General features: G+C 39.2%; 2 protein-coding genes across 2 annotated transcripts; both read left to right on the top strand.

Annotated features, from left to right (window-relative positions):
- The first annotated feature begins 455 nt into the window (after positions 1–455).
- Positions 456–6465, top strand: prpf19 (pre-mRNA processing factor 19). Its single transcript, XM_028009505.1, has 16 exons — positions 456–639; positions 824–973; positions 1597–1673; positions 1938–2079; positions 2233–2306; positions 2410–2475; positions 2564–2605; positions 2717–2791; positions 2887–2962; positions 3074–3183; positions 3284–3439; positions 3517–3586; positions 3662–3835; positions 4343–4425; positions 5568–5673; positions 5762–6465. The coding sequence occupies exons 1-16, from the start codon at positions 621–623 to the stop codon at positions 5857–5859; spliced, it is 1518 nt and encodes a 505-aa protein (XP_027865306.1). The 5' UTR covers positions 456–620; the 3' UTR covers positions 5860–6465.
- Positions 6466–7696: 1231 nt separating this feature from the next.
- On the top strand, positions 7697–16573 carry tcirg1b (T cell immune regulator 1, ATPase H+ transporting V0 subunit a3b). Its single transcript, XM_028009528.1, has 21 exons — positions 7697–7875; positions 8824–8942; positions 9262–9340; positions 10254–10402; positions 10488–10583; positions 10685–10746; positions 11265–11391; positions 11489–11571; positions 11685–11778; positions 11955–12167; positions 12267–12417; positions 12525–12664; positions 13183–13340; positions 13459–13549; positions 13638–13756; positions 13881–14094; positions 15000–15113; positions 15200–15286; positions 15376–15496; positions 15617–15788; positions 15931–16573. Exons 2-21 carry the CDS (start codon positions 8826–8828, stop codon positions 16022–16024), a joined length of 2481 nt encoding a protein of 826 aa, XP_027865329.1. The 5' UTR covers positions 7697–7875; positions 8824–8825; the 3' UTR covers positions 16025–16573.
- The last annotated feature ends 189 nt before the right edge of the window (positions 16574–16762 follow it).

The raw sequence follows: 16762 nt of genomic DNA, 5'->3' as shown, positions 1-16762 counted from the left end.
AAGTTTGAAGCCCAGATTGAAGTAAATTTTGCACTTAATTTTTAAAATTTAGAAAAAAAATGAAGATGTACAGACCCATTTTGCATTTTGGTCCAAATTTTCATGTCCAACTTTATTCCCACTGAACATAGATTGATAAGGCTTATACTGCTTACACATCTATGTGAAGCAGTCCTTTTTATCAGTCTGCTGTATATTTTAATTTTCTGAGAAACTGAGTTAGTGGTTTTCTATAATCATTAAGGCTAGCTAAAATATTTATGCTAAATATGTCAGTCTGTATGCTATGAATCTAATATAGTACAATATTTCACACTTTGAGTTAAATAAATTCCGGTTATATTCTGGTTTATGTGGATTCACTCTAAACGTGTCGTGACAATTACATTTATCTGACGGTAGAGGGCAGTGCAGAAGCAGAGGTTTGAGTTTTGACGTATGAGGAAAACAGCGTAGAAGACTTAACATCAGTTCCTTTTATAGCGGCAATGAAAGGACAGCGTGCCACTTACGATTTTAGCCAAACATAACTTAGGCATACATTACCGAATTAAAGCTATCAGGTTCGCAGCAAGCATATTTCACTATTAGGAGGAGAGTATCAGCGCTGTGTTGAGAAGATGTCTCTGGTTTGTGCAAGTAAGTAAAACTATCAGTTCGTGAGGCGGATTCAGAATGTTAGCTTATGCTAGTAGCTAATGTGGCTAACGTTAGCCGCCATGCAGACCGCCTTCTCCCTCAGAGAGTTTTCTCAGACGCGTTTTATGCCTTATTGTTGCTGTAGTTTGGGTGGTCAGAATAAGTGAATACACTTTCCCCCCAGTCTGCAACGAGGTACCGGAGCACCCGTGCATCTCCCCGGTGTCCAATCATGTGTTCGAGCGAAGGCTAATCGAGAAGTACATCGCTGAGAATGGGACGGACCCGATGAACGGACAGCCGCTGTCCGAGGAGCAGCTGGTGGACATCAAAGGTACGAAACGGAGCCATAGTTTGGGTTTGGAGGGTTCCGATAGTCTCATAACAAATGTAATGTTGAAGTATTTTACACGAAAAAGCACGTTGAATTAGTTTTCAATTATATGGAAATATATAATCAAATCAATCCTATTCATCCAATCCAGGTACCACGATGAATCTAAATACCGCATAAAGTTTATTTTTTAAATAGTTAAATTAAAACAGCCAAATTTGTATGTTGATTCTTTACACATAGGAATGTATTACTATGATTTATAATTAGTGGAAACCTACTGAACTGTCTGAGGCTGCATTTGCATCAGTGAGATGTGCTGAGGTGTTACGGTTGGCTTTAGTTCATGTGCAAAGTTGTTTCTGGTGTCTCATCTTTCTCCTGACAACAGCACATAGATTATCAACGCTGTTCAGGTCAGGCCAATTTACTTGCCAGTTAAGCATTGTGGCGCCATATTGCCAAGGTCTTATTTTTCATTGTCTGTCTTCTGTTTACAAATCCAAATTAAACAAATTCTTCATAACTAATGATGATCGAATGACATTAAATGTCTAAAATTGTTTATAAGCAAATATGTAAAATGAAAACTGTGATATTTTTTTTTTGTTTGTTTGTTTCAGTGACCCATCCAATCAGACCAAAGGCTCCATCAGCTACAAGCATCCCTGCCATTCTCAAGTCACTTCAAGATGAGTGGGTGAGTCCTGCAGTCAGAAAATCTACTCATACTTATGTTTCAGATATTGCTTTTCATCACCAATAATTATTTTGCATCTATAAAGTTTTAAACGTAACAGGAAATACAAGCAATTTAATACATGCCCTTCGTAAACAGTACATGTTACTTGAGTTATTTTTGAAAGTCATGTTAGCATTTCCTGTTTATCAGCAGCTTTTACCAACTGGTATTTTCAGAACCAACGTAAAAGCTGACTCGGTCCTGCCTTGTGTTGTGTTGTAGGATGCTGTGATGCTGCATAGCTTCACTCTGCGGCAGCAGCTGCAGACGACTCGTCAGGAACTCTCACATGCCCTGTATCAGCACGACGCAGCCTGCAGAGTCATCGCTCGACTCAACAAAGAGGTCACTGCTGCAAGAGAAGGTCTGCTTATAGTTGGCAGCAGGGTTGTTTTTTTTTTTGTTTGTTTTTACCAGCTTTGTATTTTGTGACAATATGTGTTTGATAAATGTGATAAACTTCTTGTTTTGCTTATGAAGGTTCTCTTGTAAACTTTTTTTCTTTTCTAATTTACAGCTCTTGCTACGCTTAAACCGCAAGCTGGACTGGTGGCTCCTCAGGCTGTGCCGGCCTCCCAGCCAGCTGCTGCTGTGAGTAGCTTGGAGTTTACTAGTAAAGGGTCTTAATAATAGTCCCTCATCTTCATGATTTGTTTTTTTTTCAATGAGGTTGAATTATTCCTTCCATTTCTAGGGCGGTGGTGGAGAGCCAATGGAGATCAGCGAACAGGTGGGAATGACCCCAGAGATCATCCAGAAGGTAAGATCTTTCTCACTTCAGTTCAGAGTTCAGTTTACAGTTACAGTTTTTAATTTTTCTGATGTTTTAATTGTGTTTTCATTCACAGCTTCAAGACAAAGCTACTATTCTCACCACAGAGAGAAAGAAGGTATTTTTGCTTCTTCTTATGTATCATTTTATTCTCCAGTGGAGGTGCAGTCAGCGCTCCATGTTGTGTAAGCTCTATACTTTATTTTTCTATTTCCTTCTATTTCATTAGAGAGGAAAAACGGTCCCAGAAGAGCTGGTCAGAGCTGAAGACCTCAGCAAGTATCGCCATGTGGCCTCGCATGCTGTAAGTGTGGATTTGGTCTCGTCATGAAACTTGGCGCCCTCTCTGGATAATTTAGTGTCTTTGACGGCCACAATCTCCTTCTGGTTCTACTGCAGGGCCTTCACAGCGCCAGCGTTCCTGGTATCCTGTCCCTGGATGTGTGTCCTTCAGACACCAACAAAGTGCTCACTGGTACCCTGGAAGCATCTGTCGTTGTTTTGCTTGCTTTATTATTTAACCAGTAATTTTAGGACACATTTTTAATTCCCTGAAGACTCTGACGTAAACCTGTTTTGTTTCCAGGTGGCGCTGATAAGAACGTGGTTGTGTTCGACAAGAACGAAGAGCAGATTGTGGCAACTCTGAAAGGTCATGCCAAAAAGGTCACCTCGGTCATTTACCATCCATCCCAGGTGACTTTCTTCTTTGAGTTTATGACTTTTATTTAAAAGAATAGTTGGATCTTTAGAGATGCCTGATGAGAATTTTATTCAAACCTATTTTCCTCTCCAGTCCGTGGTCTTCTCTGCCTCTCCTGACGCCACCATCCGTGTGTGGTCCGTTACCGGCGGCAACTGCATTCAGGTGGTGCGAGCCCACGAAGCTGGAGTCACCGGACTGTCTCTGCATGCTACAGGAGACTACCTGCTCAGCTCCTCTGAGGATCAGGTGGGTTTTGCTGGATGAACAGACCTCAAAGTTCTACTGCTTCACTATATTGACCTGGTTGTGTTTTTTCATTTCAGTACTGGGCCTTTTCTGACATCCAAACTGGTCGAGTCCTCACCAAAGTCACTGATGAGAGTGCTGGCTGTGGTAAGTGTGTCTGTGGATGATTGTATGTGTCAAGTCTCCAGTTGGGCACTGATTATTCTGCTCTTGGTTCCACAGCTCTCACCTGTGCCCAGTTCCACCCTGATGGTCTCATTTTTGGCACCGGTACGGCCGACTCCCAGATCAAGATTTGGGATCTGAAGGAGCGCACCAACGTGGCCAACTTCCCGGGCCACTCCGGACCCGTGACCTCCATCGCTTTCTCTGAGAACGGATACTACCTGGCCACAGGTTCCACTTTGCATTTTATTGATCTTTGTTTTGTTTTGTTTTGACTCTGCATTAAAACTGGAAAGTTTCAGACACATTTCTAGATATCAGGACATACTTCACACAACACAATGCCCTGGATGCAGCATCTTTAGTCTAATAGCTTAGCAGTGAAAAGTTGAAGGCTGTCTGCATGACATTTGATATTTAGTTTAAAAAGATTAAATGCAGAAATCAAAATATAAACAATCTAGCTGTAAGTGTATATGCTTTTGATAAATCTTATTTAAAGTAACATAACTATGCCATGTCCACCCTATCAAGTATTTGGCTAAAATCTTGCTGAGTGTGTACTTTGTGATTCCTTTTTATGTAAAGATGACCTATGTCTGTTTTAGGAAAAACACAAGTTACACAGTGAATGTTTACTCCCATACATTGTAACAAAGTACCTATATATCTTTGAATGCTCTCTGAATTTTTGCACTTTTTATTTGAAAAAGATTTTTTTTCTTTTCTTTTATTCAGGTGCCCAGGATAGCTCTGTGAAACTGTGGGATCTGAGGAAACTGAAGAACTTTAAGACTATATCTCTGGACAACAACTATGAGGTAAAAATGGCTAATATTTCTCTTTTCTTAAACATGTCAGTGTTGAGAAATTGCTGTGTTTGACGTGAAGTATTTCTAGACTTTGTCCGGAGCAGTATTCATTTCTCATCCACAAAGTATGATATTTTGGTTGCTTACAGAAGTACTCATTCTTCATTGTGACTTGGAAGAAAAATTGTGTAGGTTTTCTAAATTAGAAATGAAGTCTCTAAGGTTGTTATTATCAGTTTCACTAATAACCTTGAAACTAACCTAATTACAAACATTTGTAATAAGTTAGACCTGACTATGTTTTAGTCCCAATAAAATATAGCTGCTTTGTGAAAAGATTAGCAAGGCTGTTGGTTTGCAACAAGTCACTAACGCTGTATAAATCAATTCCCCACATGGTGGTGGGGGTGATGCAGAGAAAGGGAAGCTGGTACAAGAAGAGAACCATTTTTGAGGCTGTTAAAAGCTTGAAACTGGAGCAGAGGTTCTCTTGGTACCCTGAACACACAGTCAGTGCTGCAGTGGAAACTCTTCTTTCTAATGTAATGTGACCAAATGAGGAGAAACTTTCTTTCTGTGACAGTCACAGAAAGAGAGATGGTTTAAACCTGATTCTAAGCAAGTCGAGAGAGTAGTACATATTAAAAGCAAAAGGAGCCGTATTTAAACATTAAACATTATCTGTGTTTTTCGCATGACTGTTTATTAATGGATGCATTTACTGTTGGAGGTGATGCATTGTCAATGTTTTTTCTTGTTTAGTTTACTTATTTCAGTAAAAAATGTGAAATATTTCAACACTTCATAAGTACACGGCGTAAAATATAGTGCTGTCAGTGAAATCTCTAAATTGGGCACTGAGGCCTTTTAAAGTGTCCTTGGCAGAAGCATTTTAATCAGTTAAGAGACTGAGTGAACTGCTTCCAGTTCTGAAACGATCCAGCTGTTTTCCACTAGGCATGTTTTTATTTTAAGCTCCACACACTCTGCCTTTAGCTCAGTGTTTACAATAAAAATGCTAGGAAAACCTCTGTCCTCTCAGCTGCCGGTAACCAAGTGAAAACGCATTTTGGAGCTGCGGCACTCGACTTTTTGTAGTTTTCTTTTCTGGACTTTTTTTTCAAACTGATTAGTTTTCGTTTCTCTTTCAGGTGAAGTCTCTGGTCTTTGATCAGAGCGGGACCTACCTGGCTGTAGGCGGGTCTGACATCCGTGTCTACATCTGCAAGCAGTGGTCTGAGGTGCTCAACTTCACAGGTGAGGAGACGAAATGCCAATCATCTGTTGTTTGTGACAGTAAATCTGTATATTCAAGTGGCCATAAATGTTTCTGTTTACCTTTCAGACCATACTGGTTTGGTGACTGGAGTTTCCTTCGGAGAAAATGCCAAGTTCCTGACATCTGCAGGAATGGACAGAAGTCTCCGATTTTACAGTTTGTAGAAAGAAAAGAAATTCAGGATGAACAGGGGAGGACAGTTGAGAGAGATGTAACTGAGTAACATTTCCAAGCACAGTCATTTACAAAAAAAAGTCAATGTTAACTATACTTCTGATGTTGTGTTTGTCTTCATATCCAGGAAAGCAAGCACATAGAAATACAACAGTGTGAGCAAAACATAACTTGTTTGTTGGTTTTTGAGAACAATAGCGAACAGGAAATTTCTGTCCTGTTTGCCAATTGGTTTTATTGATTTTATTATTTCTTATTTTTGTTTTTAGGGAGGTTTTAATTTGATTGTGAAACAGTTCAGTGTGCTCTTTACACAACTATATCTGGTGATGATCAGCTTTGCTTTTTAACGTAGACCAGCTTCATTACTGTATCTGTACGGAAAGATCAAATTAAATCTGTAGTGATCCTACAGCAAAACAACACCAACAGATGTAGAAGATTTATTTGTTTTTAGCCTTCCACCTTGTTTGATTTGTCATTAATTTTTTGTTCCATTTTTAACGTTTTTTTCAGTTGTACATTTGCCATTACCTACTGTTGTACCTGATACACTTCTGCCTTTGATGATAAAATAAAATATCTTTTTCAAGTTATGTTGTCTACATTTAAATTTTTTTACATAAATCAGTGACTTTATTACTTGCAAGTGTACTTTTTCAAATTGGGGCAAGTTGGTTTGGATAAGTTTTTTTTTTTCTCCTGCTAATAAATCATTTGAAAATATATTTTGAAATTAATCTGATATTTTTGTCTTGCTGATCTGAAACAAATTGTGACAAAAAGACAAAACAAGTAATCTGTAAGAGGGGAGAAACTGTTCACGCCTTTCAAGTTTATATGTACACCACAGCTAAAAGTGCTTTACAAGAAAAACAGAATTGCATCCAAAGAACTTCAATGAATGTTTAAAAATAATACTTATAAAAAACTTTTTGAATTTAAGCAGCAATATTTACATTTTTACTAATATTTTCAGTCTTGATTTTTGCAAGGAGCTATAAAGTTTTGCACATATCAGGTATAAGTTATTTCCAGAGGTGAGAAAGAGAAAGATGGCCTCCTGTTGTTTCATTCTGGTCCTGAGATCACTGAGATTAGATATGATGACCTGAGGGGTCTACATGGTTATTCATACCAACCTGTGTTATTAATTGCAAACCAAGTCCACCCCACCCACAAAAGTGTAATATGAATTGTTCTTGCAGTTCTAAATATCTACACTTTCCATGTGGTGTTAAAAATAAGTATAGATGAGATTAAAGGGAGAAAAAAAACAAAAGCTCATTACATGAAAAATAAAAGTGACATTGATGAATGTCTTTTTAGTTAATTAAATGAGAGGAGTTACTTTCATGTTGCTAAAATTGTGTTTTTTATTGTCCAGAATAAACTCAAAATTATTATTAAATAATTGACCAAGTCAAATTAAACGATTTAGAAGGGCCTGCAAAAAGGGGCATCATATTCTCTTCTTAGGTGACCCATATATTTAAAAATATATTCCACTAATCGAGCTATTGAAAATAACAGGTTTTAAGCAGATCACTGGGTGTTAGAGCCCATATTCCTGTATTAAAAATGTTATTGGTCTAAAATTATCTGATCTTAAGTGTATTTTCAGTACCTGTAAGTTGGAAAACATGTCAGTATGAAATTAATTTAAATAATGTTTTTCCCTTAAAAGAATTACTAAAATAATATTCTACATAAAGGTACAGGATGAAGTATGGTGTTGGCGCCATTACAACAGGACAGGTTATATCACTGCGGCAGAAAACGTCGCCTCCTACTGGTGAAACTAGGGAAGGTCAGGAAAGTCCTGGGTCACGTGAGTCCTGGGGTAACGTGACTCTCATGAACGGGAAATGGGAGCCAAGAGAACATAACTCACCTCGGAACCTAGAAACACGTCTCCAATTAGTCCAGGTTTGTCCATCGGTACCGTCCAGGACTTTCACAGAGAGTGTCCACGGGAGACACAGAGGGGTCCAGGCGAAAGACAGGTGAGGCAGCTCTGATTTAGCTTTGTTTACTGCTAACCGGGAGCTACTTTTCCCACCTTACCTGGTGTTTTTATCATATTTAAAATCAACGTACTGTAGATTTTTATTCCCATTTTTCTCAGTACGTTAAGAATGCGGTAAGTTTATTAATTTGAAGCTTTTGTTTCATTGCTTTTGTTTCTCTGGAACTGAACTGTGGTGAAAACGAAACTCAAAACTGTTATTTGTGAAAGAAAATGTGGAGAAAAAAAAAAACTATCGACAAGGTCTTTATCCCCAGAAAAAGTTTATTTTAAGATTAATTTACTTTTTTTTTTTTTTGTCATGCACCCTTAATAAATTTATTGACTTTCACACAGAGTTGTTTGTTAAATTGATTTCTGTCAGATGATTTCTGTTACCGAGTCAAGCAGAACAAACCAGACCCTTCAAAAATCCATAAAAAAATATAAAATATAATTAAAGAGACCAAATATCTCTTGGTAAAAAAAAATATATGTTTCTCAAACATCTCAATCCAGTTGAGATAGAATAATATTATATATATATATATATATATATATATATATATATATATATATATATAGTATATTCATCAAGTACATGATTGTTTTTTCATTTTTGGAGAATAACTAAATAGAGGAATTACACACATCGTATTATTGCCATACATTTGCAAAAATGGAAATTCCACCTGATGATCACCACAGCAGAACCTGCTACTTCCCGTTTGTTAGCGTCCACCCATAAATTGCTCCTTTGTCAGTTGATCTTTTAGTGCCCCAACCAAAGCAACATCCTCTTTTTGGACTTTCGTTTTCACAAATCAATGCCTTTCTGTCCTTTGCTAAATAAGAAGTATTTATATTTTTTGCCCAAACTACAGTGTTTGGTTTTGTGTTGCGATTTGAAAGTGGAAGTATTATTGGTTTTCTCTCTGTTTTGCAGTTATGGGGTCCCTGTTTCGAAGTGAGGAGGTGTGCCTGGTGCAGCTCTTCCTCCAGTCCGACTCGGCTTATAACTGTGTGAGCGAACTGGGAGAGCTGGGATTGGTGGAGTTTAGAGATGTAAGTCAACTACAGTGATCATTTGTACTTTTGCGTCGACGTGATATAGGATCTGAGTTAATTTTTTAAAAATCTGCGAGTTGCTGATTCATTTTATCTTTATTTTCATGATATTGTCTTCCATTAAAACAATTGACTAATATCACTGTTAAAATAATTTTCTTCCTTTCAATTACTCTAAGTTGAATGGTTTGCTAGACACACCAACATTTTCCTTCCTTCTTTTGTAATAAGGAAGGAAAATGGTTATTTGTGAATACAAATTTGTGAACACAAATAACCCCTCTTGCCATCTTCCTCTTTTTTTGTATCTTTCTAGTTAAATCCTAACGTGAATGCCTTCCAGAGGAAGTTTGTCAGTGAGGTCAGGCGATGTGAAGAGCTCGAGAAGACGTTTTGTAAGAACCGACTCATTTCCCCCCCCCGTCTACAGCACCCTAAACAATTACAGGCACACCGTGATAGAGATGCGTCAGAAGTCTTAAAATAGATTCATATATTACAACGGGAACATAATCTCACTGAAAAATAGCCTGGGGACAGTCACTGAGTGAGGATGGAAAAATGCCATGTTAGAAAATAAGTAATATTTTTTGAAACCCCGGTTACTATTAAATAATTGCAACTTAAGCATTTTTAAAAAGTTGAGTTATTCATTTCTGACTTTCTGTAGTGAAATATATATTATAATTCCTCTCTCCACCATTCTTCAAAAGACACAATAGGTAAGACACAATAACCTGCCTGTCAAATAAAGCTACGAGAAAGTACTACTGACCTGTAGATACACATACAAACAGTCAGAGTAATAATCAATACTTTTAAAACAACTGGAACTGTGAGATCGCAGGATGAGGACCTAAGTCTATCTTGCCACCACTCAAAGTGAACAGGAAGAAAAATCTACTGGAACTTTAACTGGAAATGTGTTCTTTGGTCAGATTAAAATTGAGCTTTGCTTTTTTGTAACAAAATGTCAGGATCTGGTTCTCTTCCAAAGGCTCAGGCATGTGCAAGAAATCATGAAATCTTTGAAGTATGGTGACTTTTTAAATAAAACCATGTTGGGCTCGAGTAGTGAATTACAAAAAACTGATCACAGGGTCCTTCAGCAGGATAATGATCCCACATCAGTTGGATATTGGCCATGCTGAGGCAGAAATAGTTCACCTACCACAAGACCAATGTTTCTCAGTGGCTGTCTCAGCCCTCAGATATGAATCCTGAAAAGATGTAGTGTGACTCTTATGTTTTGGGAGTTGTATATTTGAATCTATTTCCATAATTTTATGTTTTGACATTGTCCCTCAGCCTTTCTGGAGCAGGAGATCAATCGCTCCCTGAAACCGCCCCTGCAGCGCCCCCTGGCCCCTCCGAACCCGGTGCCTTCGGCCCCTCAGCCGCGTGAACTCATCACCATAGAGGAGGAAAGTGAGAGGCTGGCGAGAGAGCTCAGAGAGGTAAAAAAACAAACAAACACGACTGCGAGTTGGTCAAGACGAGCTTCTGTTGTTGATGGGGCGTGGCCCATTTGTTTGCCTCCAGGTGTCCAGGAACAGAGACAGCCTCCGGGCTCAGCTCACGCAGCTCTGCCAGTACAAAGGAGTCCTGACCCAAACGCACTCGCTCATAGCCACCCAGGTCTTTACACACGTGATATCTAGACATTGCTATTAAGAGTTTCTTCAAAATGATGGAGCAAAAGGTAAAAAATAAATAAAATTTCCACCTTCCTTTAACAGGGACCACCACCTGTGTTGGAAAGCCACGGCCTGTTTGATCACCGCCAAGATGTCCGCCTTAGGTAGATCTCTGCTTTTTCTTCTTCTTCTTCTTCTTTTAGTGATGTACAGATCAATCAGCCAGACTTCAAGTTCGACCAATTTTTCCATTTATTTTAACTGATCTTTGATCTGCAAGTCAACACCGAAAAATCGTAAGTTTTTTTTTTTCCTACTTCGTAAATGCAATAAAACTAAGAACTCTGTCCATTTCCAGGCAATAAATCAATCCTTCAACAGCAGGCTTTGGGTTTGAGTTAAATAAAAATCAGAAATAGATTACAGAAACATTTAATGTAGGATAGGGATAGTTTTGTAGTTTCTTAATATAACGTTGGATTGAAAGCTGCTGCTCTGTCAAAGAACAAACAGGATGTTTTCTTCTGCTTTATGTGTTGTTCTTTTTATAAAAATGAATCGGCAAGCTTAAAGAAATTTGGATATTAACGTCAACCAAGAAAACCTTGATTGATTCCTCTCTAGTTTTTCCTCAAAGATTTAGATTTTTTTTTTTTAAATCCCATCTTCCTCTCTGCCTCAGCTTTGTTGCAGGAGTGGTCCATCCTTGGAAGGTCCCCTCGTTTGAACGGTTGCTATGGCGGGCATGTCGCGGTTACATTATCGTGGATTTTAGAGAAATGGATGACCGACTTCAGCACCCAGACACGGTAAGAGCTTGGAGACAGGATCTCTAATTTAGTTTCATTTAAATGTAACATGTTTCTGTTTTCCCACTGGATCTGCTTTCTGCCTCTCGGTCTTCAGGGGGAAATGGTGCAGTGGACCGTTTTCCTGATCTCGTTTTGGGGAGATCAGATCGGACAGAAAGTGAAGAAGATTTGTGATTGGTGGGGAAACCTGTGCATTTATCAGATTATTTATTTAATTTCTAGTTAAAGTATTCTCTCATTTCTGATCAGGCTGATTTACTTATTTATTTATTCATTTTTATGTCGAGCAGCTTCCACACGCAGACATTTGTATACCCAGAGAGTACAACTGAGAGAGAAGAAATTCTGGAAGGCCTTCAAGGTCGGATTGAAGACATCAAATCAGTGCGTGCCTTTTTTTTTTTTTTTGTTTCGGCATCAATACCAGCATTTCCTCTTTTTGGAAACCCCGAAAGTGCCAAATGTGTTTAGACTGTGCGGTAATGTTCCTTTTTTTTATGTCTTCTCTGGTCAGTCTGTTGCTAAACTCCCTGTTTTCACTTCCTCATCGCGTTTTTCAGGTGTTGTCTCAGACCGAAGCCTTTCTGCAGCAGCTGCTGCAGCGAGCCGTGGCTCTCCTGCCTCAGTGGAAGGTCCGGGTCCAGAAGTGCAAGGCCATCCAGCTGGTGCTGAACCTCTGCAGCCCCTCCGTGACTGATAAGTGCCTGATCGCTGAGGCCTGGTGTCCCACCGCCAAGCTGCCGGAGCTGCAGAGTGCCCTCAGAGAAGGAGGGGTGAGATGGACGCAGCAGCAAATCGGAGACATGCAATGCTGCTGGAGATTAGATTTAGTAAAAAAATAACTGATGCTCTGCTTTTCCTTCCATTTTCAGAGGAAGAGTGGCAGCGGCGTGGACTCCTTCTACAACCGCCTGCCCTGCTCCACCCCTCCTCCCACTCTGTTCCCCCTCAACTCCTTCACAGCTGGTTTCCAGAGCATTGTTGATGCTTACGGAGTGGCCAGTTACCGGGAGGTCAATCCAGGTTTGTCTCTGTCATTTTATCCATCAGATGACTCTGTTAAAGCAGAGATCAAAAGCAACCAATGTGTTCAACCGTTTTCTTTTGTTCCCCTCTCCGTGCCTCTGCAGCGGTGTACACCATAATCACGTTCCCCTTCCTGTTTGCTGTGATGTTTGGGGATGTGGGTCATGGATTACTCATGTCTTTGGCTGCCCTCTGGATGGTCCTTGAGGAGAAAGACCCCAAACTCAAAAACAACAGCAATGAGGTACACGTCATTCTTTAGATTAGCTCTCCTTCGTCTCTGGTAAAACGTATGCATTTAGAGCATAATTCAACTGTTAATTCAGCAATTACATTTTTTTTATTGATCTTTGTAGAGTCATAGTTGGAAAACAAGATATGAATGTATATTAACCAAGTCTGTTTCTGCTTTAATAGGTTCTTAAACAGTTTTAGATTTTATCTAAAAATCAGATTAAATGATTTAGTTGTTTTTCTTTTCATGGAAACTAGAACAATAAATTAAAAATCATTGCTAAGCTATTTCTTTGAAATATTGAATTCAATATTTCAAAGAAACGCTTTTTTCTGAGTTCATCTCTAGTTAAAGCTTATATCCTGTCTTTGTTTTATTCATATTTCCTAATGAATTGGAAATTAGCCAAGTGACACATACATCCAATGAAACATTGCTCTTCTGAAAGTGGTTTTAATTAATTTAAGACATTTGATGTGGGGCATTCCAAGGTTTTGGCTGTAAGTGAAACGTGTTTCTGTTTCCAGATCTGGAGGATGATGTTTGGAGGACGTTATCTGATTCTGCTGATGGGCCTCTTCTCCATCTACACGGGAGCCATTTACAACGAGTGTTTCAGCCGAGGCATGAAAACTTTCAGCTCGGGGTGGCACGTCGGCCCAATGTTTGACAAGAACATCTGGAGGTGAGGACAAGCCATTAAATTTCTCAACAATGTATAAATATTGTTTAATCACCCAGTTTTTTTTTTTTGTTTTATCTCTAATCCACTGTAATTCTTACATTTATGTTATCTGCTTCAGCCCGTCGGTGCTGCAGGGGAACCAGTTCTTGTCCATGGATCCTAATGTGACCGGGGTTTTCACCAGCCCATATCCCTTTGGGATCGACCCGGTACAGCCGTCAGATCCTTAATCATTTCTATTTAATTAAATACCAAATTGAAGCTAATCTTATTTTGCATTTTGGTTATTGTTGTCAGATCTGGGGTCTGGCTAATAACAAGCTAACCTTCCTAAACTCATACAAGATGAAGATGTCCGTCATCATCGGCGTCATTCACATGACATTTGGAGTCTGCTTGTCGTTCTTCAATTACTGGTTAGTGATCTGGGTTCTTTTTCTGTTGTTCTAAAAAATCTGTCTCCTCCTCTCACATCCGTCTGGCCCGGTTTCTGTTTCCTGCAGAGTTAATTTTCACTTTCGTCTTGGTGTTTCTCTTCAGGCACTTTGGCAAGATCAGTAGCATCTTCTTTGTGCTGATCCCAGAGCTGTTCTTCATGCTGTGCCTGTTCGGGTACCTTATCTTCATGGTGGTCTTTAAATGGATCGTCTACACACCTGCTCAGTCCAGAATCGCTCCCAGCATACTGATCCACTTCATAGACATGTTCCTGTTCACAGACAATCCAGAGAACCCCCAGTTGTACACGGGTCAGGTGTGTGCTCCAACACAACAGCCACATATGTAATGGAGGCCAATGTTTTCATAGACATGCACTCAGGAAGATGCTGAATTTATTTGTTTTCCTGTTCAATATAAATGTTCTGCTTATGATCTTTAAAGTGACAATATTACATATGTTTTTTTTTTTAAATATACATGTGGAGTTTTGATATTTACTCTGCTTTCCAAAAACTATTTGCATCACTTTACAACCACAAACTACAATGTATTGAGGCTTTATGTGACAGAATAACACAACAAGGTACATCATTTTGAATATGAAGCGAAATAATATATGTTTTTCAACATTTTTTACCATTAGATTCGGTGGATTCATATCCCGCTGGCTGGAGTCAATATGTTGTAGAACCATTGTGCATCTAGCCTGTGTCTTCACCACGCTTGAACATTTAATTTTATTTTTTCATAGAATAATGATGTTTATCATTGTCATTCCACTTTGTGCATTTTTTTGTTTTGTTTGATTGCTTAAAATCAAAAAGAGTCATTGCAGTGTGAGGTTGTAATGTGATGAAATTATTTAAAAATTTGGATTATTTTGCTGAAAATGTACAAAATTGTTTGTTTCAATGCACAGGGTAACTATAATGTACTTCATGCTTGTTTCACTTATGTGCTTGAGGTTAGTTTTTTCTGTAAACGTGATCCTGTTAGTCAGATTACTGTCAGAGATCAGATTCCAAGTTTATTGCAAGCACATGAATCCAATTATATACTCATCCATAATAGCAAACAGTGCTGCAGTTGTTGCTCAGTTTATTAGAGAGAACATGTTTACTACTTTTCCAAGGTATTTGTATAAACTAATATGAGCAGATTTCTTGCACTGGCTGCTGTGTTGCTGTTGTTGAACATGTTTTTGTTCTCCCTGTGCAGCCTGTAGTTCAGAAGGTCCTGGTGGTGCTGGCCCTGTGTTCAGTCCCTGTCCTCCTGCTGGGGAAACCACTGTGTGAATATGTCGCATTCAAATCCAGACGGCGGCGACACATCGTAAGTCTTAAGGGTTCAGCAAGCTTTATCTATTGTAAGACTGTGAAGTGCATTGTTTGCTAGATTTAGACTCTTTGTGATATCAGGACGAGGAAAGACAGCCATTGGTGGCCGACGAAGGCTCGGTCAACACTCGGCAGGGGGAGGTGGAGGGCAGACCGGCTGACGAGGAGGTAACTGTGATTGAATTTGTGAAGCAGATTCAATTTTCTTTGCTGCACTCATGCATCTAATTTGACGATCCAAACCGTGTCGCCTGCAGGAGTTTGATGCTGCAGATGTGTTTATGCATCAGGCCATCCACACCATCGAGTACTGCTTGGGCTGCATCTCCAACACGGCCTCCTACCTACGGCTCTGGGCCCTTAGCTTGGCTCATGCACGTTAGTACTAACACACACATGACTTCCTCTTTGGAAAAACAGATGAATACCAGACTGGGCAGGTTTGACTCCAACCAGTCGTGGCTCTGTGACTGTGAGTCACTGGTGTTGTCTTCACAGAGCTGTCAGAGGTGCTGTGGCACATGGTCTTGCATCTGGCGCTGACGTGGAAGGGCTACGTCGGATCAGCTCTGCTTTTTGTGATTTTCGCCGCCTTCGCCGTGTTGACCGTCTCCATCCTCCTGGTCATGGAGGGTCTCTCAGCTTTCCTGCACGCGCTCCGTCTGCACTGGTAAGGATGTGAGAAAGGAAGAGAAAAATGTTTCACTGAATTTATTTTTCACAGATTGTTCTGGTGATGATTTACCAATGAAATCAGAGCCATGTGTTGCGCGGCTTCGTTCTTTTTAATCCTTACATCGTCTCTTTTGCAGGGTGGAGTTTCAGAATAAGTTCTACAGCGGGACGGGCTATAAACTCAGTCCATTCTCTTTCAACGCTCTGATCCATGCTTCAGCTGCTATATGATGAGCCAAAAGTATCAGCCAAATCAGTTCAATTAACTGAAGTATAAGTGAATCTGAATGGTATTCTTTTGCCTGTATGCCATGAAATGGTTAAATTAATTTGCACAATAATCATGATGAATAATGCTGACTGTTATTTTTACATCAATAGAAAAAAAAAAGTGTCCACTTGATTATGACATTACTGTATGAAAATATTCTTTTGGATCCCCTTTGTAATATTTTAAACGGTGTTACACAATGCCCTCTAATTGAATTAATTACAAACATGAATTATGAAAAGGGAAAGCACATCTGCAAATGAGTCTGTTTTGCTGTTTAAGGGAATCTGACACTGATGACTTGATGAATGTTTCAGTCTGAATGATATTCATAAACCAAAGACTCCTTCCCTCATGATCATGTCCCAACATGTTTAGTGCCTTAGTGGAGCTGTTTATGTAGGCGTTATGTTTAGATCACCGCTGCTGTTGTCACGCCACTACAAAACCATTCAGTTGACATTTTGTCTTTTTTTTTTGCCGTTTAACTGTATACATTTAAATAAATTGAAAATGAAATAAAGTTTGCTTTTTGATTACTTTTAGTTTTCCAACCTGTGGACTTGCTGTTAATCCACACTTTCTGTTGTAAAATGTTGGTTTTATAAAGTGATCAAAAATGTGGGAAGTGCACAAGTCTGGTTACTGTAACCATTAAAACAAACAAGTCGGCATTGAAAATCACATTGTTCCTAAAT

This window comes from Xiphophorus couchianus, chromosome 23, assembly GCF_001444195.1.
Source record: "Xiphophorus couchianus chromosome 23, X_couchianus-1.0, whole genome shotgun sequence".
In the NCBI taxonomy this organism is placed as follows: Eukaryota; Metazoa; Chordata; class Actinopteri; order Cyprinodontiformes; family Poeciliidae; genus Xiphophorus; species Xiphophorus couchianus.
Note: the sequence above shows the minus strand (reverse complement) of the source record. Positions and strands in the feature narration are given on the sequence as shown.

Coding starts and splice junctions, on each gene's coding strand:
- tcirg1b (XM_028009528.1), top strand. CDS start 8,826: ATGGGGTCCCTGTTTCGAAGTGAGGAGGTGTGCCTGGTGCAGCTCTTC. Junction 14,095..14,999: donor CCCAGTTGTACACGGGTCAG/GTGTGTGCTCCA, acceptor CTCCCTGTGCAG/CCTGTAGTTCAGAAGGTCCT. Junction 15,287..15,375: donor GCAGACCGGCTGACGAGGAG/GTAACTGTGATT, acceptor TGTCGCCTGCAG/GAGTTTGATGCTGCAGATGT.
- prpf19 (XM_028009505.1), top strand. Junction 2,476..2,563: donor CCCCAGAGATCATCCAGAAG/GTAAGATCTTTC, acceptor TTTCATTCACAG/CTTCAAGACAAAGCTACTAT. Junction 2,963..3,073: donor CACCAACAAAGTGCTCACTG/GTACCCTGGAAG, acceptor TTTTGTTTCCAG/GTGGCGCTGATAAGAACGTG.